Below are 26,685 nucleotides of genomic sequence, written 5' to 3' on the forward strand. Positions count from 1 at the left end.
TGTCCCCATAGAAGAACCCTTTGAAGAACCCTTTTTGGTTCCAGGTAGAACCCTTTTGGGTTCAATGTAGAACCATTTCCACAGAGGGTTATACATGGAACCCAAAAGGGTTCTACTATGGGGACAGCTGAATAACCCTTTAGGAACCCCTTTTTTCTAAGAGTGTAGGTATACATATAACCCGGTAAACAAGGATATAGCCTTAGTCTCTTGGGACATTCGTTGGGACCTCTTCATCTGAAGACAGGCTTTCATACTGTAGCTCTCCGTATCTGAGGACAGAAAACATCACAAAGAAACAGGCTTCATTATACAAAAATGAGACGGGCACTGAATATTATATTGCTATTATCTCTCTGTCCTAATAGTTTCCCTTACTAAGGACTGGAACTGGAGAATCATTTCACAGTGTCCTCCCAGGAAATGACCTGCCTATCCAGTAGCCTACTCTCTCCCTTTTCTGACAGCTGGAGCTGCAGTCCTTTCACCCTCTTCTATGGCATCTGCATTGCATTTGTGGCTTGTGGTTTTACCTTACAATTCTAAGAACATCAAGTTAGCTAGCTAATAGGAAGTTAGCTAGCTGATGATATTTAATTCACTTAGCTCCACAGTAAAGTTAGCTAGCTAGAAGCTCATACACAGTGGCCCATCTGTTTGCTTTACTTTCTCTATCAGGATATTACAGCATTGGTTCTACTCTACACTCTTAACAGTAAAGGTGCCTAGAAGAAACTTTTGTAGTTAAAAATTGCCACACCAGTGGAACCTTTCCAGGTCAAAAAGGTTCCACGAGGAACCACTCTGAGAAGGGTCTTCAAGGAACCTCTGTGTAAAAGTACAAACCCCAAGCTTTTTGTGTTGGGAGAGATTAAATGTTTAACCTTTTTAATAATATATTGTAGAGGCGGTAGCCTATCAGAAGATTGGAGGCATAGCTTTCAGGTAGTTACTTTTGGCCACCCGTTAGAGTAAATGCCATTCCTGTTCATCATGTTAAGCTTGTACACGGCAAATGTCTATGTCCTTGAATATTTATACATTATACATATTCCAATATAATATTAATAAGGTTGCTGATTACATATTGTCTTAAAATGGTAATTATTCCAATTTAAGGATTTGCATAAGCTCTTGACGAATTCATACATCATAGTAAGCCTCAATGAATCTACAAAACTGTCAGTGTTCAACCTCAACATGCAATGACAATACAACAGAACAGATGAACAGGAATGTAATTTACCAGAAAATGTCTATTTGTAAGCCACAATCCTACTAAGCCACGCCTCCAGTCCAGGGTTCCTCCAGGAATCATTTGCTACAGGAACCTATCAACCAACCAAAGGTGCAAATATGAACAAGTGACTAGCAATGGTTCCTTGAGGAACTCCATGGGGTTCCTTGAGGATCTCCAGGGTTCCTCGAGTCACCACAAATTTTAAGAGTGTACTGTACTGTATGTTAAATAGGCTGGGTTGATTCACCTCACCTGTGTCGGATGGTAAAACTTAACTTTCTACAGTTTACCCGATATTGGGTCGAACCCTAACTAATGCTCCATGCATTGTTTTCTTCACTGGGCTTTCCGTAGACCTTTGTAATAAGTCCTCTGCCGATCAACTGTAAATATTTAACTCAGGTCGTTATTGCAAAAGAGAATGTGTTCTCAGTGACTTACCTAGTTAAATAAAGGCTGTTGTGTGGTAGATTATCTCTATTGTCTATTTCTCCTAATATAAGTTCAACAAACATCCCACTGCTTTCTTGATATTTGTCTTCTCAGATGGGAGGGGCCTCTGTTGGGTGTTGCTGGCCTGCGCTTGAGGCCCCTCCCTCTTGTTAGGCTGATCAATGAGGAATGAGGAGCTGTATTCTTCAGATCACTTACTTATGCTCTGCTGCTTCCAACTGACGAAGGAAGATCCACACTCACTCTGAGGTAAGCTAACAGATCTCCTCATTCATTCAGAAAAAGACCAGGGGGGATGTATTGTTATCAGCAGGGTAAGATACTGTGTGAGATTACTCATTCTGACCTTTCATATTTAAGCCTATAACCTTCTATCTGTTTTTTTGTTGTTGTGTGTATTGCAATTCATTTGAGTAATTCAGTGAAGGTAATGTAATTAATAATAACGATCAATTAATAATAACAATACGCTTTATTCCAATTTTCTATTTTCCTGTGAAGGAATACAGCTTCAAAACATACTATGTTAAGCTAAGCAAATGTTGAACTTTAAGAGATTGACAAAATAACTAGGTAAAGAGGTGCATAAGGACAGGTTTTGTCTTATTCCAAGCACCACAGCAAGAAACACTGTCTTGGTGTGCATGTTCTCATGGAACTCTTTAACCATAGCAAGTCGTGAATAAAAACATAGCTGAGATTGTGCCTTGCCTTGGGGCGGAAACTGCTCAGTAGAGACGGAGAAGAGCAAGATGCTTGGGGCACAGTGCCGATAGGTTGGGGGAGGTCAACATCTCACCCTCAGACACTGAAGGCAACATGACACACAGAAAGCAGCGGTATAATGCATTCTCACTGTTCCCATTGAAAGATTGTTGGTTAGTTAACCTACTGAATTGATATGCAATTCTACTTCAGTATACACATTTCTCAGGACAGTTAACACACTGTGGTTTGTATTATCTCCATGTAAGAAGTTGACAACGTGTTCTGCATCTGAATTCATTCAAATCAGTGATTATGTAAGCTCTTTCAAAGCAGGTATTTGCTTTGTGTCCTTGATTTTGTATTGACAGTGTATTACCTTTTATTTACCCAGACATCAAAAACTATCATAACAAACAGAAGGGGACAGATCAGACTGGGTGTTCTATTCAGTCTGGTTCCCTGAAGCGTTACAGATTGCGCAATAGAAATGTAATGGTCATTTCAGAGACAGAAGACAGCATTTACCGTGAATGCAGTCTCTGCTAATGTGGGAACATTGCCTTTAAATTTCAATCGCGCTGTAACACTGAAGTACTACGATACGGATTGAATAGAGCCCTGGGTATCTACGGCCTGTTAAGAACCAGGCCTATCTACAGTGAATGAGGGCAGTTAGCATAGATGGCATTATAAAGTCCAGGGTGGTGTGTAATTCTTATCTCTATGTAAGAAGGTAAAGTGACTGAAACAAGAATATGTGTTCTGTATCTTAATTCATTCAAATCAGTGATTATATTATGTAAGCTCTTTCAAAACAGGTAGGCCTAATGCTTTGTGACCTCGATTTTGTGTATACTCAATATATTTGTTGTTGACTACTTTGTAGTCATTCTTGGCATAAGGATGCAGTTACACCAGTGGTTACCAAGATGGTCTGAATTAAAAGGTTAAGAATGTAACCTTGCATAATATTACCACTACATTACATATCAGATCCCTATACAATTAGAAAAGCTCTACAGCAGGGGTACTCAACTCTGACCCTACAAGTTCCGGAGCCTGCTGGTTTTCTGTTCTACCTGATCATGAATTGCAAGCAACTGGCGTCCCAGGTCTAAATCAGTCCCTGATCAGAAGGGAACAATGACAAAATACAGTGGAACTTGTTTGAGGTCCAGCGTTGAGTTTGAGGGGCCTACGGTATTCTTTTAAGAAAGAACAACAGACTTGTTGTTAATTTAACATTATCAAACATCCCTGACAAGTTGTGAAACACATTGGACTACCTCTGAGTTTGTGAAAGGCTTCAGCTCTGGAAATAGCTCCCACAGAGTCTTTCATCTCACAAATGATAACTGTGACCAGTGTGCTTGTTCAGAGAGATAAACAGAAACAGTCACTTTAAGGCTAAACTAGACCACTGACAGTCCTGTAGCTGATGACACAATGCCTAAGTCCCAAATGGCATCCAACTCCCTGTATAGTGCACTCATTTTGATCAGGGCCTGTAGGGCTCTTGTCAAAAGTAATGCACTGTGTAGGGAATAGGGTGCCATTTGGGACGTACACAACAGGTGATGACACTGACACACAGAAGAAAGAGATACTAGTGATATAATTGCTGTATTTATCGGCAGTTGCAAGCATGTAATTACTGTGTCATAACCGTTTATAACCACACGTTCTCAAAAAAACAAAACAAAACAAAAAACAGACAGTGCATTTAGCTTATCAACCAGCTTATTATTAGAATCAGGTGTGCTAGATTATAGGGTTGGTGCAGAAACCTATAGGATGGTTGCGCTCCAGGAACAGGGTTCAGCAGCCCTGCTTATTGCATTGGGGCTTGTTCAGTCTGTGTAAGACCTGGACAACATGATACATTACATGTCAAATGTCAACAGCTAAAACTGTCCTCTGCCCTACAGGAAATGGCTTGCAAGTTTGGGACATATCTAGCTTTCTTCTTTCTCCTGGCAAGTCTGGCTGTCATCATTACAATATCCGTGATCCAGGGTCATAAGCGTGTCTTTGAGTCACGTCTGAAGGTAAAAACAACAACCACATTCCTGATCCTTCTCTGCTCAAATAGCTGTATTGACAGTGTGAAGCATCTGCTAAATAACTCCAATGTAAATGTATTACCTCGAATTTACCCAGACATCAAGACAATCATCACAAGCAGAAGGTGACAGATCAGACTGGGTCTCTACAGCCTGTTTAGGAGTCAGGCCAAACTACAGTGAATGGGGGCAGTTAGCGTAGATGGCATTATAAAGACCAGGGTGGTGTGTATTCAAGGCAGGTCCATGTTGGGGAAACATTTGCTGCGAGTGGGACACACTCGAAAGGAAGGACGACACTTGACTAGTTGACTTGATACAGCTTTGGGTTACAGGGTTAATACACAATTTCTTATTAATCAAAAGATGACTACTGTTTAACTCTGTGAAATGGAAACCAATCACCTTTAGTCAGCACACCAGGTCTATATATGAGAAGGGAAAACTAACTTCAACACCGCAGGAACTGAGACTCTGAGGTTGGTTCAAAGAGTTTGTTTTCTTTCCAAAAAATGTAGCAGTGCTTTATTTAATCTTGCTTGACACAATGGAATGGTACTAATGGAAGTAATCCACAAAAGTGCAAAACCTTCCCATCTACCACTCCAGGACAGGCTCAAACAAACACTCAAAGATAGCAAATACTTGGCCTGTTTTCAACCAAACACTCAAAGATAGCAAATACTTGGCCTGTTTTCAACCAAACACTCAAAGGTAGCAAATACTTGGCCTGTTTTCAACCAAACACTCAAAGATAGCAAATACTTGGCCTGTTTTCAACCAAACACTCAAAGATAGCAAATACTTGGCCTGTTTTCAACCAAACACTCAAAGATAGCAAATATTTGGCCTGTCTGAATCCAGGTCTGAGTCTGGAATATGCATTATTGCTGCCTTTTTTACTTTATTAGGATCCCCATTAGCCAACACCAATGGCAACAGCCAGTCTTACTCTGGCCTGACACATAACATTTACAATTTACATACATTTAAAAACAATAACATGTAGTGTGCGTATGTGTTTGCATCTATCAGTATATGCCAGTACAAACACACAAAAAATACACACAATCAGTCCTTTTGGACTGATGTGAGGACAAACTTGACCCAGAATCTAGTTCTAGAGGTCAGAGCAAAACGTTTCTATGGATTTGTCTTCATGCCTGAGTGAGTGTTTCCTGTGTTTACAGAGTAGCTGCATTTTAAAAAATGTATTCACGTTCTGTCCCTGTTCTCAGCTTTATGGAAGTAATAATCACACCATAATGGAGTGCAATCATTGTGCTTCTAACCAATCAGGAACGGAGTGCAATCATTGTGCTTCTAGTCAATCAGGAACGGAGTGCAATCATTGTACTTCTAGTCAATCAGGAACGGAGTGCAATCATTGTGCTTCTAGTCAATCAGGAACGGAGTGCAATCATTGTGCTTCTAGTCAATCAGGAACGGAGTGCAATCATTGTGCTTCTAGTCAATCAGGAACGGAGTGCAATCATTGTGCTTCTAGTCAATCAGGAACGGAGTGCAATCATTTTGCTTCTAACCAATCAGGAACGGAGTGCAATCATTGTGCTTCTAGTCAATCAGGAACGGAGTGCAATCATTGTGCTTCTAACCAATCAGGAACGGAGTGCAATCATTGTGCTTCTAACCAATCAGGAACGGAGTGCAATCATTGTGCTTCTAGTCAATCAGGAACGGAGTGCAATCATTGTGCTTCTAACCAATCAGGAACGGAGTGCAATCATTGTGCTTCTAACCAATCAGGAACGGAGTGCAATAATTGTGAGGTATTTGATGGACTGTACTTTAGGGGATAGTGGTTGTTTACCATAACATACGTTATTGCCTTTCATTATAAAACGATTATGTGCGTGCCACTGCATCATTTCTTCATCTAATAGAATCCTCCTCCTGTTTGGACAGCAGTAAAGAGTATGTTTTCACTCCTTAGGTTCAGATCCACTATAGCTGTATCAATTGACTTTGACCTGTTTCGTTGTATGAGTGAAGTAATCCTGCAGCAGGAGGATTTGATTATTCAAAAAAAGAAAAAAGGATCATTTCTAACGGGAAATGAGTTTTGATAGGCTAGAGTAGGCTATCATTTAGGTGTAGCCTATGGTTGCATTTTGGATACACTTGTATATCGTAGTGGAGATCAATGTCTATCTTGTGTTATTAACCTATATGAAATAAAAGTTGTGTACGGCTGCATTTCAGATACATTTCTGTACATTTGAATGTTGCAGCAGTAGGACCTGCAGTAGTAGGACATTTATTCTGTCTGGTGCTTTAGCGTTCGAGTGAGCGAGAGAGAAAGAAACCTGCAGGTTTTTAGTGAATTAATCATAAGGCTAATCTGCGACAACAAAGTGATCAAATTAAGACAACACATCTGTATATGAACTAGCATCTTGAATATGTAGTGTGATTTTCCTGCTCTCCTCTGTGTGCAGTATGGCATAGTAATTGACTCAGGCTCCTCCCGCTCTACTGTGCATCTGTATCAATGGCCAGCCGAGAAGCAAAATAACACTGGAGTGGTGAGCCAGACACTCAGATGCATGGTCGCTGGTGAGTCTGCATGTTTTTAAAAATCTTTTTTTATTGACCCAACCCTCTTCAGAGGACTAAAGTAACTTTATATTCACAGCTATTTTGTGAAATATGCATTTTACATACATGCTCAGTATTACAAAAACATAAATATTTTTTGGGGATAAACACATTAAATGTGGATACATAGTACTGAGACATATCCGGTGTACATGATAGGGTTTTCCATTATAACTAGGGTTAATTTTAGATGAATGTTGTGATTAGGGTTAATTTTAGATGAATGTTGTGATTTTTCAACCACTCCTGAACCTGTGACCACAACAAGCTACGTGGGGGCAAAACCAGAATAAATGATCTAATGATTCTGTCTCTTCGCAGCTTAAACCTGCAGAGCTGAGATGGTTGTATGCCTCATATACTGTATGCTGTATAACATTCTGTTGATGACAAGAATGTTGTATAATAATCGACATTTAAAAACGGAGTCTGTATGTTCATATTGAGAGGCAGTGTCACTGGTGAGTCTGCATCGTAATGTGATGAACCCGACATTCTCACTCAGGTCACAATCTTGACCTTTTTTTAATTGTACTTTATGCCCTTTTTCTCCCCAATTTCGATCTTGTCTCATCGCTGCAACTCCCCAGTGCGCTCGGGAGGCAAAGGCCTTAGACCACTGCGCCACTCGGGATGGCCTTGTCCCCATCTTTTTTATGAAGATGCCATAATACATTACTTTTTGGAAAGGGACTTGCCTGTGAAATGCACTTATCCTCATACAGCCTTTCAGTACCGTGTGCCACACTCCTGGTTATATAATATGTTTAAGGGCAATTCCGCCACTTTTAAACCTCATATTCATCATCTCCAGCACCAACCAGTGTCTACATATGTGAAAAAGCGTGTTTCTATGATATGTGGTTAAAAAGATCAGAAAGTCCTAAAATAATGCTTCTCTGTGACATCACAGGGTATTATTAAAAGTTTAAAAACTGTGATTCTCAGAAGCAGCAACCTAAGTTTCTAGACCAATGGAGGGTGTTTTCTTGCTCCCACTGTCACCGTAAATCTCATAGTGTTTGAAAATCACAGTTTTTCACTTTTAATGAAGCCATCGGGTACAACTTTTTAACTTTATATTTTTTTCTACAACACTTGTACTGTTTTCACAAATGTTGAAACTGGTATTGTGCTGGAGATTTTTAAAAATTAAAAATTTTTTTTTATTCCACTGAGATAATGAAAATGAGGTTGAAAAGTGGTGGAGTTGCCCTTAAAGAACCTGGTTGAAAACACTATAAACGTAATCCAGTTTTGTCTAGTGATGCAGTCTTGCTAGCTGTCTAGCGCACAATTTGCTTGTGATTTAGATAATACGTATTGTATGACTCTGAGCTCAGTCTGATTTGATTCCCTAGGGCCTGGTATCTCGGATATGTTAGTTGACAATGCACAGGACCAACAGTCCTGGGCGTCGATCAGAGAATGTATGAACAACATCACAAAAATCGTCCCCGCAGACCAACACAATTCAACCGTCCTCTACCTTGGGGCAACTGCTGGGATGAGACTGCTACAGTGAGTTGTGGGTTTGTCTTCCTCCATTGTGAGCGTACCTCACCAATCTTCTAGGTATGGTCCTTTACAGTCTATCTGGCTGACCTATCTCTGTTGTTGCACTTCTGGGAATGGATCCATGGTAGATACAGAAGTAGACGTGTGCATGCGCACACATGCACACACATGCACACATACTGATCCCACACACAGAATACTAATAGGTTTTACACCATATTTAATCAACCAACTGTAGACCTATTATTGATCTCTAAATTCTCCACTGGACTGGAGATAATATACAACCTCAAAATGTATCTCTCTCTTGATTACAAGTTCACAGAATGAAACCAAATCCAATGAGATCTTAAAGAACCTGCAGAACTACCTCCAATCCCTGCCGTTTAACTTCCAAAACGCCTCCATCATGTCAGGGAAAGAGGAAGGGCTCTACGGATGGATCACCGTCAACTACCTGCTGGGTAACTTCCTGGAGGTACATTACAATTTTACACTAACTTCAAAACCTTTACAATAACTTTAGAATGACCTAAATAACTCTTAGGCATACTGTATGTATATGTAGTGATGTGTGGGGAACTGTCAGTATTGTGTGTAAATGTATGTAGGAACAATGTTTTTGTTCTATTGCTCTTATGTTAATTGTGTGTCGTTCTGTCCTTGAGCTGTTCTTGTCTATTGATGTTCTGTATTATGTCATGTTTTATGTTTTATGTGGATCCCAGGAAGAGTAACTGCTGCTTCAGCAACAGCTAATGGGGATCAAAAATAAAGACATAAAGAAATAATGGACATTTTAACACAAAATCAATATTGCAGATAGATTGTTGGTTATATCAGTGTAATAATTATATGGCAAGTAGAAATCAAAACTGGATGGTTTTGAAGGGAAATATATTTAAACAAATATATGGGGGATTGGAAATGATGCAGACAATTATTTCCAATCCTCCACATATTTGTTTCTTATTTTTAAAATATATTTGACTTCTTTATTATTTGACCATAACCCTACCACCCCTCCCCTAATTGGAGTTAACTAATGGACGGCAATACTTAGGCTTCTACTTCCAGCTTATACATATTATATACATTTTATGGACACAGTACAGTTTACATCAGTGATCTTTTATTTTCTAAATTTTTTACCCTTCAGCTATCTTCAACCCCTCCCATTTATTTCTGAAAATCATCCAGTTTTGATTTCTATTTGCCATATATTCTTTAACAGTGCTGTGATGTTTCACAAATGTTCTGAACCTTTCTATTCTCATAGTTTCTAGTTGTAAATTAAAGATGGGCATTTTTAATAAGAGATCTATTATATTATTGATCGAATGACCAGGGCTTTTCATGTCACCCAGCAGTGCTTTTAGCAGAGTTAGCTTTAGGTAAATGTGGTGATTTCTCAGCTATTCCTGAACCTGCGACCAAAAACAAGCTACATATGTGCAGCACCAAAACAAGTGACCTAATGATTCTGTCCCTTCACAGCAGAAATCTGCAGTGTTGGGACGGTTGTATCCCCAATACATTCTATTGGTTGCAAGAATTTTGTATTATCATTTAAATTGAAAAGGTCTTTGAATCCAGTTTTGAATCCGGCGTTGTTTTGTATACCAGTTAATAAACCATGTGCTATGGAATCAGCACATCAAACATCTCTTCCCATCTACAACCTGTATGGTGCAGCTGTCATTTTTTATCCTTAAATGGAACTGGTATATTTTTTTTATTGATAACAAATAATTTGACCAATTTTGGTCTTCAATGCAGGGTCGACAGACAAGTTCCTTAGCTTCTACAATGCTTAAAATAAGACTGTTTGGCGGCTCTATATTGAACCTTTTTGAGGACCATGTATAAAGCGAGCCATTGAACCCTTCAATATAGCAACGTTTATTCTAGCAGTGTAGGGTTTTAATCAGAATGCATTTATCATAATACAGTACAGTTCTCATCATTGTTTTTCATAAAGATCATCATTGATTTGCAAACATCAATCTATCCTCTGGTTTGAAGAGAAACATATGGAACATGTGGGTGCGGCCTGCCGGAGGGAAGATGGTGGGCTCCATGGATCTAGGAGGGGCGTCCACCCAGATAGCGTTCACCCTCCCAGATCCCAACGCCCAGGGAACAGACATCGTACGGGTCTCCCTCTATGGATACGAATACAACATCTACACTCACAGCTTCCTGTGTTATGGGAAGAACGAGGCAGAGAAGAGAGTCCTTGCTGCTTTAGTGAAGGTACTGTGTATAGGAAATCTGGGTTTACTTCAAATAGTATTTGTTTTCTTCCAAATACCTGATTGGTTATGCCTGGAGTGCTAAATGGGGTGGGTTTGGAGTTTTGGGACTATTCCAGCAGTAAAGAAAAATAAATACTATTTGAACCCAGAATCTGTTATCATGTCATCCCTCACATTCGTTCCTGGCAGCATTGTCAACATGATGATGATGATGATGCTTTTATACTTAGCTAAGTGCCTTTTTTTTGTAATTAATGCAATCCTTCTGTCTTAGTCCATAACACCCATTAATATCTAATTACCAAATCCTAAGAAATCTGAGGACACCTCATTACCTTGACACTTTACTGTCTCTCGGAGATGAGGCAAAGTGCATTATGGTATTACCCGTATTGATCTGTCCATTTCTATATGGTTTTCTTTGCAAACATGGTCGAAAAGTGTCTGTTTTGCTAGGATGGTAGATAATGCATGCACAGCTGAAGACAGCCATTTTGAGGAGACAATGTAAATAGTGGTCCCACTTTACTTATAGTTGTTCTTGTACCTGTGTAGCCTAGCAACGCTGTAATTACTACAGTAGAAAAGAGGTTCAATCTCAGCTATTGATCATTTGGATTCCTTCTTCATGAATGTTCAAGTGACATACTGTAAATACTTTTACTGTGCTCTCTTTGTCTCACCGATCAGAACTCTGAGAACGCTACACATGTGACCAACCCCTGCTTCAATCTTGGTTACAACATGACTGTGTCGGCTGAGTCCATCTTTGGGACTGAGTGCATAGAGACGCCTGCCGACTACGATCCCAAGCAGATGATCACCCTGAAGGGGTCATCAGACAACGGAGCCTGTAGGGACGTGGTGAAATCCATATTTGACCTGACCTGCACGAAGAACTGTTCCTTTGACAGAGTATACCAACCATCCGTGGGACCCGGGGACTTTCTGGTACAGACAGACAGACAGACAGACATACTGTATATATAGGGCATATTTTGCAGTTATCTAATAAACATTGTGTCTGTCTGAGCTCCTAACCCATGTTCCCTCCCTTAGGCCTATGCTGGGTTCTTCTACACTGCTCAGGCTGTCGAGCTGAAAGGCATTTCACAACTGGACCAGTGGAACTCCTCTACCTGGGAATTCTGCTCCTGGGACTGGCCCACCGTGAGTCCATGTTGTTGTTGTAGTTGTTGGTGGTGGTGGTAGTGGTCACTGCTCCATGGACTGGCCCACTGTGAGCCCTTTTACACTGACAGCTACTGATGTAGAATCTTAATTTGAGCCAGTGTGCTACAGCAGGAAAATAATCCTGCAGCATCAGGAAATGTGAATTATTAAGTCTGAAATTTCAAAGTGGAAATGACAAACGTTAGAATACACTACAAAATACACTGCAAGTTTCTCAGCAATGAAAGAGTGATCAAATTAAGATCCTACATCTGTATAGCAATTTTCACATTTATAGCTGTGACAGAGAAAGGGAAGAGCATGACATTAGCTAAAATAGGGGTAAGCATAGAAGTAAAATATGAGTAAATAGTTGTTCTATTTAATGATGTGGTGTAAGCTTACTCCACCTGAGAAGAAGTGACCATGCATTCCATGACTATTGGGATCTGTTGGTATATAAAAAAGTGGACAACAGGTCAACTGTACTGTGCCGTCTGAGGTTAATTTATGAGGACCTTTCCTGGGTGGTGTTTTAAATGGAACTACTGTACACACAGACAACAGATGCATTGTTTGTAAGACAGGGGTGCTGCCCAACCATTATCTAGGCTATTGCAATGTATTATTAGAAATGTATCGTTCGAAGAAATTATTAGAGAATTGCCTCAACACATGGAAAATGTCATGGATAGACAAATGGAATGTTTGTTTGTTTTTCTTCTTTTTTTAGCTCAAGCTAAAAAAGGCCTGGATAGCTGAAAAATACAGAAAGTCCTACTGCTATTCAGCACATTACGTCCAGACATTACTTGTAAATGGCTACAAGTTCAATAAAGACACTTGGAAACACATTGACTTCCAAAAACAGGTAAGTGTGGCAGAATACAGCCAGGTACCTTGGAGGATCCAAACACGTGCTTCCAAATGAAAGTGCAAAATTTGTCATAGTTTGTAGTAACGAATGTTTTCATGGTCATATACTGTACTGCAAAAAGAGAAACAAACAAGTAGAGAGTGACTCATTCCATTGGAAACCAATATAAATGTTGGGTATACTATAATTAACAGAGGCCAAGATCTTGACAAGGAAGCGGTTAGAATCGTTTCCTATGCCCCCCAGGAAATGGAACTTGTGATGGAAGTCCAGACTGGAACTTCCAGTTGAAGTCTTTCAGTCTGTTAGACTCAATGAAGTGTAACATGAAGTATTTCTTTCAAAATCAAAGCACAATACAGACTGGTTACAGTAGCTTGTTTGACATTATGAAAAATGGGGGATTTGTCCCCCAAGATGATGATTCTCTGTTTTTCATTCGTACAAACAAGCAAGCTACTGTCTCTCTGTCCTTTGTGTTTTGAGTGTCAGGAGAAATTGATGCCCTTCGTCCCATCATCAGAGGGGGTTGAAAGACATGACTTCTTCAGTGGAAGGGAAGACAGATTTTTGAGTCATTTTCCCCCCGGGGGGCATAGTTTTCCTCAATTATTTATAAACGGCAAACATTCTTCTAACTTGTAATGTTCGTTATGCATTGTTGTCTTTCAGCCTTTTCCAGTAGACTATTGATGTTAAAAAAGCAGCCAGGTCACCCTTGATACAAGTCAGAATTCAACGTCCATCCATGTCTCAGGACGTCGGGAGATGACGTGGAAACCGGCCACTAGGGGCAACAGTGAGGCTGTTACTTTCAATTAGGTTTCGGTTTTGCTAGGGTGTTGTGAACGGGAATGGCAGATGGGCATAAGCATCTATAACTTCGAAATTTGACGTTTGAGAAACATGGATGATTCTAATTCTGATGTGAGACTGTGAGGGCTTGTAGCAAAAAATATATGATAGAGGATGCCAGAATTGGGAAAAGGGTCAGGATTTCTGAACTCCAAATCGACCACTCGCGCCTACTCTCCTGCCACTCATGTAGATCAGAGAGGATTGGATAGGTGGAATCAGTAGGGAGATATTTCCACCTAGCCAATCAGAAGGTAATATGAAGATATTGACATAATTTTTATACTGTATCCATCCAATCCTATCAGATTGAATGTAGTGCCTAGGATGTAGAGGCTAGGTGACAATTTGGAATTGAGCAATGACCTGTTTTAAGTCTGTTCGTCCCATAAATCTTTTTTATCCCATAGGCTGGGGTGTAGGAGATAGTGTTTTATAGGTGTGGCAGTGAAGCGTTTGAGATTTTGCAAAGATGGGTTTAAGCTTCTTCAACTAAATAAACAGAGGCAATGCATTCCATGACTACTGGGACTACTGTAAGTATTTAACTAAGCCTTAGTTACTAAGGAGAACAGATCAGTTGTGCTGAACCATCTGGGGTTAATTTGTGAGGACCTCTGTCTTTATAGGGATGGCAGGTTGCCTAGTGGTTAGAGTGTTGGGATTGAATCCCTGAGCTGACAAGGTCAAAATCTGTTGTAGTACCCCTGAGCAAAGCAGTTAACCCATTGTTCCCCGGGCGCCAAAGACCTGGATGTTGATTAAGGCAGCCCCCCACACCTCTCTGATTCAGAGGTTGGGTTAAATGCGAAAGACACATTTAAGTTGAATATATTCAGTTGGACAAGGTAGGTATCCCCTCTTCACTCTGTTTTGTCTGTCCCCTAGGTTATAGAGGACAGTGGTATTCAAAGGTGGTGTTGACAAGTTAAAAATTAAGAGTACATTCTATTTTATGGGACAATATACAAATGTTTTTTAAGAAAGATCACTTGAAACCTATAATTTTATTGAATAAATGTATTTTATGAATTGAAGGTTATTTGGTGATGTGAAAATCAAAACGTACCGATTTGAAGGTTGTATCGTTAGATTTGGGGTAGAGTGGGATCGCCATAATTTCTAACGGAAAAAATGGGGCACCCAGAAATTCATGTGGAAGAAAAGGAGTCCCATGGAAAAAGTTTGAATACCATTGGTGTAGGGGTTAGGGGTTAGGGGTCAGTAGTCTTGTCTTTCTTCATGCAGTCTTGTCCATCTCCTATGGTGTAATCTCTTGTAGGCAGACAACATAAACGCTATGTTTAAACATGGACACCGATGGCTAACGAACAGAAATAGTTCCGGTGCTTAGGTTTTTCATCACTGGTTATTTGGACAAATCATGATATCGCAGGTGTTAGCATCTTTGGAATTTCAAAAGGTGAGAGGACATTATAAGGGGACATTCAGCCAATAGACTTGCCCGTAACATGCAAAAAGAGAGAGTGGAGCTCCTCTTTCTGGTTCCAGTCCTTGTTTTATCATCTTTTCATCTCTTTGTATGGGACCCAGAACTTAATCGAGAAGCTGACCAAAGAATTTAGTGTTGGGCTAACCCGAGATTAACTAGGGTGTAGAGCAGGGAAGACTAAACTGGGACCTGTGAGCCAACGTTTGGTTTGACCCGCCAGAATATTTTTTTTTGGGGGGGGGGGGGCTTAGTCAGAGTTAGAAAAGTAAAATACTCAAGGTGCAATTTCTAAATTTGTTAGTGCATTAGCAGTCTACAGTTCTACTATTAATCATCGCCAAATTACAGTCCAGGCACGCAGGGCATGTGCCCACGAGCCCTGACCGCTAGGGGGCCCACATTGATTTTGTTAGTCACTCAGAAAACATATGAACATGGCATAAGTCATGGCAAAATGTGTAGAATGGCAGGAAATTCACTTTAAAACTGCAACAACAACAAACAAACAAAATCATGGCAAAATGTGTAGAATTTCAGGATATTACCTTTGAAACTGCAACATTTTCTCACCGTCCTATGGAAACATGAGTAGAATTGCACAGAATTTACTTTAACATTGCAAGAAACAAAAACAAAATACTACCAAGAGAGGGGGGCACTAAAATGTTTTGCCCACGAGGTGGGTGGGCCTCCCATCCAAATCTTGATTAGGGCCCCCAAAATGGTGCTTCATATAAACTTGGTAGCAGTTTCTGTGCCACAACGGTTACTTTGTTTCGTTCATCTTTAATACTGGTCATAAGAATGTGTTGATAGTTGTCAAGTTATATGGCTACAATTTGATTAATGTTTGAAGTGTGATTTTATGAGCGCTTACTAAAAAGTTATTGTTTAAATACGCTAAAAAACTATTGTTTACCTTTTATTTTTCAAAATAGATAATGTCTATTTGTTCGGCCTGCGGCCCACCACTTAGATTATATTTTGGCCCACCAAGCCCAAACGTTTGTTCACCTCTGGTGTAGGGGCTATGGTGTAGAGCAGGGATTCCCAAACATTTTTGGCCTGTGATCCCATTTTGATATCAATAAAATGTTTTCCACCCCACCATGCAAAAAAAGTGATGTAATCAACGGCCAATATTAACTTTTTAAATTGGTGCTATGACAGTTTATTACAAATGAGTCTGTCTGTCCTCAAACAATTCTGTCTGTCTGTCTTTGTCAATTCTCTACTGTGTGGTGTGCCCCCGAGGGGTCGGCAGGGGGGCGCGAGGGTAAAATGACCTGAGTGAAAAGGTCTGGGAACCCCTGTTTGACAGGTGTACAGGCTCATGGTCAGTAGTCTATTTTAAGTGAGTGTCTGTCTGTCTGTCTGTCTCTCCTCACACTGTCTCTCTGTCCCCTCCAGGTACATAACACAAATATAGGCTGGAGTCTGGGCTACATGCTACATACATCCAACATGATCCCTGCTGAGGCCAAGCTAGTGCGTTTGCCCATGGCCAACTCTGTGTTCGGTGGCCTCCTCTTCCTCTTCACCGCCCTCACCATTGTCAGTGTCATGTTCCTGATCATCAAGGCAGTGCGCGCCTGCTACTGACCCCCAGTAGAGGGCAGAGTGTTCAAATTACAGTTAAACCTAGAGTTACAGTAACTTTCTCAAAATGTGTTTTTTCCAGAAATCTGTTTTGGAAGATTCCTGGAATCAGGAGGGAATGGAATCCGCCAACCAGGATTTCTAAAAAAAACGTGTAATTTTGTTAAAGTTACAGAATATGTACAGCCCTAGTTAAACCCGATGGAGGAAAGTGCTTCTGGTCCCACCCAGACACAGTTACAGCAGGCAACAATAGAACACTGACAGGTGCAAGGTATTATCACCAGATATTGTCATCATCAGTTAAAGAGATTTAACAGGATCTTAAAGCCCACATAGAGTCTTATTCATTTGATTTTAAAATAATCATCACTATATGTTGAATAAATCACTGTGTGTGTTTTATTTCATGAAAATAACTCCAAATATATTTGTTATTATTTATTTAGAGCTTCCTTTACAATTGAAATGCTCAGTCTGATCATGTGGGTGTGTTGATATAAATGTAAATATGTTTATAAACACAGCCCTGATTGGCAAATAGGATCATCTAGACTCTAGACTAGAGCCTACCCCGCTTACACCTTCAAAGTAGGATGATACATATGCTAATAAAAGTTGACTGGTCATTGATCAAAATACTCAGATCAGATTGTGATGTCATACCGTGGGCCAAACACTCCCTTCCAACCGAACAGTGTTGTTTTGACTTCATACTGAAAAACGGGAAATCGCGTTTTGACTGCACTGCCTCTTTAAGCACTTACAAATGCATAACATATTGTACAAATTGGAATTTGTAATGTATCATATTCATTGCAGGGGTACTTTCAAAACCACTGGCTGAAATTATACAAAACATAATAATGTATCTTACGCTGTTGAAAGGATCTCTATTCCATGTGCTTGTTTGAGTGTTTTCAGTGAGAATATACACTTGAGGGTCAGTAATGCATTATAAGATCTTGTTCGCTGCTTTAGGCTCATCCCAAACAGACGAATGAGATAATTCTAAGATATTCAGTGACTTCAAATGCTTAATTGGTCTTTAAAGTAAAATAAAAGAGAAGTATTAATTGCATAATGAACTGCTGAGCAAAAATGATCGCCGTGTGCACTAAGTCATCGGCTATACAGTACTGTAGATCAGGAGGTTGAATGAAGGTTGAAGGTAGCATGGAAAACACCTGAAATGACTACAATCTCTTTATTACATATTTTGCTGGATGGCATGGCATTATCGGTTATGTGATCATCTACCTCCGAGATCTTGCATGTTTCTCGTCTGATGTACTATATCAGCAAATCCTTGTCATACAGTCATTTTGTGTTGGTTGAATGTTCCATATTAACAATAAACTGAACATCACCCATGATGTTATCATCTCCAGACTCCAGCTAGTTATATCGGTTTCCTCCCTCTTCTTTACCTTACCTAGCCTACTTCCCCCTGTAGCCTTTGGGTATGTGTTCTGATTCTCCACAATTGCATGCACTTGTACTTTCCCCTTCAGACCGGTGGAGAATTGGGATGCATTTTGGGATGCATTTTCCTTTTTTCTCCGACTGCAATTCAATATGCTCTCGGTCAGTAGCTACCAGAAGGGGGCAGTCCTTGGCCATAAAGATTTACTAACTAGCCACAAATTGACATCCTTTGTCTGTTGTGTTTTAATTTGTTCAGAGGATAGAACCATAAGGGCCAGTTTCCCAGACACAGATCAAGCCTAGTGCTAGACTACACATCACTTTCAATGGAGATTAGGTCTATCCATTGAGCATGTTTTTTAGTCCAAGACTAGGCCTAATATTTGTCCCAAAAAATAGCTCTATGTGTTATTAGTTAAGATTATAGACCTAGTTGGTAAGGGGTATCTGTTAGATCTGTCCCCTGTGACTCCAATGCCAGTGGATGGATAGTCAGCCTAGTACTTTACAATTCAAGCACACTTCAAAGTGGATACAAAGCAACATTAATTCGTTTTTATGGGTCTGGTTCTTATAATTTATTGCTCTCATCCATCAAGGCTATGTGCGTGTCTGTTATTTAAATTAGGCTTCATGACTCATTTAAAAACGTGCTCTGCAATTGCAAGGCGCCTGTATCCAATATATGGACAGCTAGACCACGCAAGCGCTGCGCGGGCAGGCCGACTGCTCTCAAGCGCATTTCTAGAGTCTACCAAATACCCATCTAGTCCCAGAAAGAGGACTTTTACTGTGAAATAAACTTTCCAAAACGCACGGGTCCCTCGGGAGTGAGGGCTGCTTTGCTCCACTTTGCGCTAAAGCAAAACTGTAGGTTGGGATTTCTTCTGGAGAAGTAGGCTACCACAAAAGTTTGAAGCCACTGAAACGTACTGGGGACTAATTAAGTATTGTGATTTGCGAGATGTATTGTTACCTTTATTAATGCCAAGGTACCCTACAATAATGACAACCGCAATGTAGCCTGTAGATGGAGATGAAACATAGCTCAAAAGTGATAGTATATGGAAAAAGCATTGTGGAGGGGCTTGGAGACTTTATGCACGCTGCATCTTCAGAACCAATGCTGTCCAGTCTTCAATACAGTTTGTGTAACCATATCTACATGGCATCACCGGACGTGTTTGCACTATAGTAAAGGCTGTAAACGTTCCTTGTGGAATGCACCCGGGCGGGGAAAACGATGGTAAGTGTGGTTCATGTTTCCTTAAATCAGAATTCTCCTTTTGCTGCCCGATAGCACAATTTCAAACTTTTGTTTTGGCTATGCATCCACGTGAAGGTGCTGAATTTGCATACTCTTGCTGCAATTATGTTTATTCTGTTCTCGATAAAGTTGCAGAATAGCGAACTTCCAAACTGTTTGGCTAAAACAGCTAAATCAATTCTATCTGTAGGCTACACTATCGCCGAAATGATTATGTGCCTTTATTTCATGTGATACGGAATTGTAATCCAATTTAGCCTGAAGGAAAAGAAGCAAGAAAGTGGTCAGCTCAGAGCATTTGGTTATTGTTCATATTTTGACACATCAGCATTAAGAGCTGACTTCCACTATCCATTCTGTCTGTTGTGCATTGACTCCTGATCGTTTGTGAAGTGTCATTACTTATGGTAAAAGTAAAGTATCAGTAGAATGAGTGGAGAAACTAGAAGTAATAAACGTTAATATTCTGATTATCTTGCATATTGAGAAAGCATGAGAATGTATGATATTAATCTGATAGAAAATGATATGTTCATGCCTTACAAATATTCAAGTTGATAGTAAACCCACTTACAGAAAAAGTTTTAGTCAAAACACTCTTTCGACTGGGTGATCAGGAATCAAGTCTCCCAGTTCCACCAGCCAGTCAATGCAGTCTCATATTTTCTTAATTGAATCCATACATGTAGAAAGGAGACCCTGGTTTGAACAGCTCCGTGGAATCCAAGAATAACTCCAACTTTTCATCTATTGGACCTTAAATGAAGCATATTGTGTCATGGATTTTACAACCTGTTAGTTATTGTGTTCTTTTTATATTTTGAGGAGCACTACTTCACTCCTGGCAACAACAACAAAAAGTGTTTGGCACCTTAGACTGTATTTGAATAGTGATCAGCTCCATCTGCATGCAATGTTTCTGTGCTCAGCCAGCTCAAGTGAGGTAGAGAGAGGCATCTTTTCTCTTCAAACACAAGCATGCACTGACTACACCCTCAACCTCAAGTCTGCCTCAAGTCATTCTTGGGGCCCCATTGGAATTCACTGCTGTGCTCAGGCACACACAAAAACTCAAACTCCACAGGATATTGGTTAGACACAGGGCAGTGTGAGTCCCGTCCATCCATGGTTGTATTCTCAGCTGGGATTTCAGTTCCTGGGTTTGCTTTGAAAGTGAAAGCAGCACCGTAACTTTGTGCACTTAAAGGGAAGGCCAACCGTTGTCAAATAGCATATTCCAGGCAGTAGGTCTCGACGCAGAGCAGTCCAAATAATCCCATGGTTCCTGTCTCAGACAGGATGGAGTGCTTGTCTCAATGCATTATGAATGACCCATGTAATATTGGCTTCCAAGTAAATCTGTTAGGAGGACAGGACTCCACACCACTGCAGTTCAGGGGGACAAAACAACGCCCTCTTAACATTAGGTTTCCCTTATGCCATAGACTAAAGATAAGGTTAAGTACTTAAAATTATTGAATTGTGATGACAAGACTGGAGTCAAATACAGTTTCATATTAGTCCTAAACTGGTTCTACAGTAGGCCGACCTGTGGATCTCTTTATATGTTCTAGTAGGACTGCGTGAAGTAGGCAAAATTACCATCCAAACACTGGCGTCTGAACTTTTGTAACTCACACACTTTTCATCTGGGTTTTTTGTGTGTGTGTGTGTGTGTGTGTGTGTGTGTGTGTGTGTGTGTGTGTGTGATCAGTGCAACCTATACACATATACACTTTCATAGGTTTCAGTGTGCACTGTGCAGGAATTCTACCTCGTGAGCATATTCACTAGGAAGAAAGGAACATGTCATAACAGCTCTGAGATCTGGCTACAAGCTCCTGTTTTATGAGGCCTGATGGGTTTGGAGCGTCTTTACATCTCCCAGTCCCAGAGAGCATTAGGGGAAAGATGGCTCCTGGTAAAAGGTTGGTGGTTAGATTAGTCCGGTGATGTGGCTGCAGGACTGTGTGTGATACTAAGGTTTCCAGAGTGTATTTATTGATGAAAAAACAGGTTGGTCCAACTGGGGACCAGGAAAAACGCTGACGGGTTGTAGATTGCTTATAATCTCAGTAATCCACATAGAAAATACATTTGCAGGAGGGGAGAGGAGAGGATGGGAGGGGAGGAGAAGTCTGGCAGGAGGTTTCTATCACCAACTAGTGGTGAATTTGCTTGGTAAATCAAGCTTTTGTCTTGTGTTTTTTGCATTCTGAAGATGAAAGAATGTAATGTTGCTTATTCTGGGCCAATGTTCCACCAAAAATGTAATCCTTCTTTCTAACATCCTTCTTCTGAAGTTCCTCTCTTGCCATGGTGTGTCAGATTAAAAGCAGACCTTCTTAAATGTGCTCACACACTGCAGCCATATGGTTAGAACATTCTTTCTCAGGGGATTCATGTTTTTCATAGCTGTAACTAAGCCCTGGCGTTTATAACATATATCACTAGGCATCGTTCCTTAATTTACTAACATGCGTGATTGGTGGAAGCATGACAATTAAATCAAATTGTTTAGACTAGGCTTTTTTTGTGTGAAAGGTTTAGATTATGATTTCAAAGGGCAAACGTGCTCTCAAGTCGGTCCCATTATTTATCGCCGTGCAGGCAGGGTCTGGCACGGGGCCTATAAAGGGCGCTGCAAAGAGCAGCGCCTCACTGACTACTATTAAGGCTCCTGATTAACGTCTCTGTGTGTGTGTGAGTGTGTGCGTGTGTAATAAATCACAAATGTATTCAGCCGGCTAAATGCATCAACAGTGTGCCCCATGGGAAGTCAGTTGGCCGGCATTCATTTACATGCATAGAATACAATGGTATCAGCAGCTAGCCACACAGCCACAGGACAGTCAATTGACCTTAAGCAGTTTATACTGCAGGTGGGTGATATCAATTTGTAATTCAAAATCACACTAGGACATGCTGCTCTCATACATCATTTGAATAACTGAAATGTTTTACATTTAGTGCAAATAAATGCACAAAAGTGTCCTGCTCAAATTGCCATTGTTCTTTGGGTATATCTTGACAAGTAACTGACTGATGACCTCACTGTAGGCTACACTGATCCTCTTGTCTTGTAGGCTTTACTTTGTAGATTGTCCTCTTGACACAGTGGCAGTATAGCCTTTGGGAATGTTTGGATCATGACTCTCCTGTATCTCACACATCCATCCACACAGTACTGCACATACAGTTTGCCTGTCACACTTAAGGATGTTTTCCTCTGTCATTCAGAAAACCTTTGGTGACTTGACTACTGTGATAACAGGATCTTGACAGTGATCCAGAGCTCTCCCCACCTGTCTCTCCAGGCAGGCCCTGCTCTGCTCGCTGCTCGGGAGGGTGTGTGTGTGTGTGTGTGTGTGTGTGTGTGTGTGTGTGTGTGTGTGTGTGTGTAGAATATGTGTAGTGGTCTCTATTTGTCTCTTTTGTGTCTGTGTTTATTTGATATAACCAGCACTGGGCTGACTTCTTCAGTCTCACACTGAGTGAATCATTTACTGCAGCAGATCGGCTGTTGTCACACTCCTTTACTGAGTACTGACGCCTCTGCCATAACAAAGAGGTGTTGCTGATCATGTACACGCATACACACAGGCACAAACACACACACACACACGCATACACACAGGCATAAACACACACATGCACACAGACACGTATACACACAGGCACGCACACACGCATACACACAGGCACACACACACGCATACACACACAAACACGCGCTCACAGGACAGGCTAAGCAGCAGATGGTTGCCCCACTTCTCCTCTTCCCCATCTCTCTTTCACTCTCTCACTCTATCTGTCCTATCTTTCTCTCACACACCTGCAGAGTTCCCTTTGTAGATTAACATCATCAAGTCATTACACTGAAGGTCTCTCTGTGTGCAGCGGAGAAGGACACCTGTATCAGCCTGGCTGTCACTCAGAGAGAGGCTCGGTTAAAGAGGACAATAAAAGCACTGTTGTTCGGTTTGGGCCCCTATCTCACCACCCTTTCTCCCAGGTCCCGGGGTATAAAGCAGAATATAGACCTATGACTAGCCCATTATGAGAATGGCTCTCTGTGGTATAGTAAGAGACCAGTGGAAAGGAGGATATTGCTGATGCTGACTGGGGAGGAAAATGATGAGCATCAGTTTACATTTTAGTCTATGGGACGAGCAGGTTTCTTCTCCCATGGGATGGGGTCATTGCAGTGAAATATGCATCATCAGGTATTGTCAAGGTCACTTGGAACTCAGTATTGCTATAAATCTAGAGAGAGCGAGAGAGAGTGTTTGAGTGTGTGTGCAAGTGTGTGTGTGTGTGTGTGTTGCCAGTAAAACTACTTTAATCCAGCCTAGGGCGTAATGTGCATTACTACTTCCACTCTAGTGCACTTTCAAAACACCACTTCCTCTCTCTCCCACTCTCCCTCGTGAATCTGTGTTCAACCAACCACACAGTTTATTCCTTTACTTTCAGAATAGCCATCTTGCATAATGTTTTGCTGTGTTTTCCTACATTACACTTCCGGTCAGTGTGATCTCTCAGGCAGCAGAGATGTGGTGACTGATTCAATTAAGGTCTTCCGCTGTCTGATATCAGTGGAGAGATCTCATGCTGCCTTTTCTATGCCATCATGTCATATTACTGTCAGATGATGGACTTTGTAAATGTTCTCCCTCACCACTCACCAGTCAACACTACAGCAGAATTGTTTGTTGTGATATTCTGTGTGGTTTTACAAATCAGTCTGTGGATTTATTGCATTCTTTGTTAACCTTTTCGTTGTATGCGGTTTATTGAAAGGGAGGTTCTCGCTTATTTTTCTCTTTCAAAGTTACCTCAGCGCTGGGCTAAATGGTCATGTGAGACAGAAATTTCCCTCTGACTAGAACATCTATTTAATGCACACAATAATACTCTACATGAACATAGAAGCAATTAATTTCATGTTAGAAAATGTCAATACCCCCTAAACCTCCTGTGCCCATACAGACAGACAGATAGACACACATGTGCACTCATGCAAATAGATATAGTTTTACACAATTTCACACATACAATTCATACATGCCCATTAACTGAGTAACATTCTGTGTGTAGTCACAGTGTATCCGTTTTGCCATGGTAGAATGGCGAGAGAATTTACTCCTTTGTTCTGCCATGCAGGAGTTTCATTCTCAACGGGTGATTAACTACAACATATCAGCAGGACAGAGAGAGAGCCTCCTCCACATCTAGTGTACGTGGTTATGCTAATAGAGCTGCAACCCAGTGCTTTTCCAGAGTATGACTGTGACAGTCCCTGAAGCCTGACCACCAAGCCAGTCTGTTCTCCTCCCACTGAACAAGACTACTTCGGGAGCTCTTTTCAGATGCTATTCTCTGTGTAATATTAGTGCTATTCGTCGACAGTATTCACCCTCGCCCTTTCTCCCCTTTTCTCTCTCTCCCCCCCACTCTCTATCCCTACCTCCACCTTCCTCTCGTCCACCCTTCCTCTCCTCTTTCTCCTCCTCCTCCTCCCCCTCTCCGCTAAACACAGAAAATAATGAGACAGATCTTCTCCTAATCTTCTTTTCAATCCTGTAAAGCATTTGTTGCATGTCTCAGCATTCCTGCAAACCTGTCCTCGAGCGTTCCGTCTACTAAAGGAGAAGAGATGTCAAAAGAATGGACCAGAAGGTAAAGGCATCAGACACCTGGCCTGCTGAAACGAGTGGGAGGCTACAGCCTATTAGGAGTCCAGCCTCGCGGTTGTCATAGCTGGCATTAGACTGACATGGAACACAGACAAATGCTGAACAAATATTGGTAAAGATCACTGCAAGAAAGGTAATTGACGAGGATGACTCCACTCAATAAAGTGAAGCTACTGTATACTTCCTGTATTCTTCTAGTGTTCTTTGTGTTACATAGGTGCTAAGATGTGTTGTGTGGCCATGTAACAGCTCATATAGCATGTGAGTTGAAAACCATTCAACTGAAGCCATGCAATACAACAATAACTTTGTGTCAAATTCAAACTATTTTGTTTTTGTGATGATTAAAATTCCTATCAAACGTGACACCAAGGCATTTGTTTTGTTTTTCTGTGCTGTGGTTTGGTGTTGACCTGTGTATCATACCCCCTTGATGTGCATGTCTGCTATAGAGAAGTACTAAAGCCACAAAAAATCAACAAGATGTCTTCATGTTGACACAGGCACGCAGACACACAGTCACACAGGCACGCAGACACACAGTCACACAAGGTGCTACATGCCTGACCACTAATTAGAGCCGGTTGGTCAAACCACTGGGAAAACAAACTGATCCGACACTTGGCTTCCGTCCCGAATGGCAACCTATTCCTTAGTGCGATACTTTTGACCAGGGCTGTAGTGCACTAAATAGGGAATACGGTGCCTTTTGAGCTTCACCTGCCCGTGGCACAAAACCCACAAGAAAATAGACCCTGTGTCTGTCTCAAATGACACCCTATTCCCTATGTAGTGCACTACTTTTGTGCAGGGTTTGGAAAGGCTCAAGACAGGGTGCAGCTGGGTCACTTCCACAAAATTCCAGGATGTTGGAACATATGTTTAATGTGTTCTTGGAGAGCAGGTTTCATCAGTGAGTGTGAGTGAGTCTTCTGGCTTTGCCAGGTGGAGGCTGGTGCAGTGCGTCACTGGAGTGAGAGTGTTGGACCGTGGCATCGTGAAGCTTCTTCCACCCACCGCCAAAGAATATCTCTGCTGCTCAGGAGCTTATTACAATTTACAGTACAGTATAGGTGCAGGACATATCTTATGCAAATTAATCCATAGAGATACACCCTATGCAATATGGCTGGAATTTCACCTGGCCTATCAGAGGGCAAGATAGAGCTACCACCATATTCTGGTGGTATACTATATTCTACCTATCCAACTATCTCAGATCTACACATATGCCTGGGGGTTAGGTGTTGATTTTTTTGCGTCCTATGAGTCAGCTGGGTAAGTAGTAGATCTTATTCAGACGGATCTCCACAGACATCTAAAAGCCCATCAGGACCCCTGACTCAGTCAGAACTACTGGCATGACATTCTTTCAGAAGAGCATAAGGAAGTCCATTCACAGGTGGGGTATGAGAAAGCTGTAAAACTGTCGTCAGCCACCGACTGGGAAAATATCTCATGGGTTTGAAACATTC

General features: G+C 41.0%; 2 protein-coding genes across 3 annotated transcripts in view; both read left to right on the forward strand.

Annotated features, from left to right (window-relative positions):
• Positions 1-1,839: 1,839 nt before the first annotated feature.
• On the forward strand, positions 1,840-18,206 carry LOC115140957 (ectonucleoside triphosphate diphosphohydrolase 3-like). Of its 2 annotated transcripts, none has more exons than XM_029679481.2 (10): positions 1,840-1,942; positions 4,330-4,449; positions 6,924-7,041; positions 8,445-8,604; positions 8,920-9,079; positions 10,627-10,857; positions 11,550-11,810; positions 11,919-12,029; positions 12,766-12,903; positions 16,628-18,206. In XM_029679481.2, the coding sequence occupies exons 2-10, from the start codon at positions 4,333-4,335 to the stop codon at positions 16,817-16,819; spliced, it is 1,488 nt and encodes a 495-aa protein (XP_029535341.1). In that variant the 5' UTR covers positions 1,840-1,942; positions 4,330-4,332; the 3' UTR covers positions 16,820-18,206. The 2 variants fall into 2 exon arrangements, with proteins under 2 accessions (XP_029535341.1, XP_029535342.1); XM_029679482.2 differs by lacking the exon at positions 1,840-1,942 and adding an exon at positions 1,962-2,007.
• An 867-nt stretch (positions 18,207-19,073) lies between these two features.
• Positions 19,074-26,685, forward strand: part of LOC115140958 (Golgi-associated kinase 1A-like) — a 28,004-nt gene continuing 20,392 nt past the window's right edge. Inside the window, exon 1 of the mRNA XM_029679483.2 lies at positions 19,074-19,490. Within this exon, the coding sequence (XP_029535343.2) occupies positions 19,488-19,490 (3 nt within the window). The 5' untranslated portion in view covers positions 19,074-19,487. The remainder of the gene's footprint in view (positions 19,491-26,685) is intronic.

Source organism: Oncorhynchus nerka, linkage group LG14, assembly GCF_034236695.1.
Source record: "Oncorhynchus nerka isolate Pitt River linkage group LG14, Oner_Uvic_2.0, whole genome shotgun sequence".
Taxonomy (NCBI): Eukaryota; Metazoa; Chordata; class Actinopteri; order Salmoniformes; family Salmonidae; genus Oncorhynchus; species Oncorhynchus nerka.

Bases quoted from the DNA above. Each gene is read 5' to 3' on its own strand.
- LOC115140957 (XM_029679481.2), top strand. From the start codon at position 4,333: ATGGCTTGCAAGTTTGGGACATATCTAGCTTTCTTCTTTCTCCTGGCA. The intron at 8,605-8,919 runs GTGAGTTGTGGG...CTTGATTACAAG, and splicing joins GCTGGGATGAGACTGCTACA to TTCACAGAATGAAACCAAAT. The intron at 9,080-10,626 runs GTACATTACAAT...TCTGGTTTGAAG, and splicing joins TGCTGGGTAACTTCCTGGAG to AGAAACATATGGAACATGTG.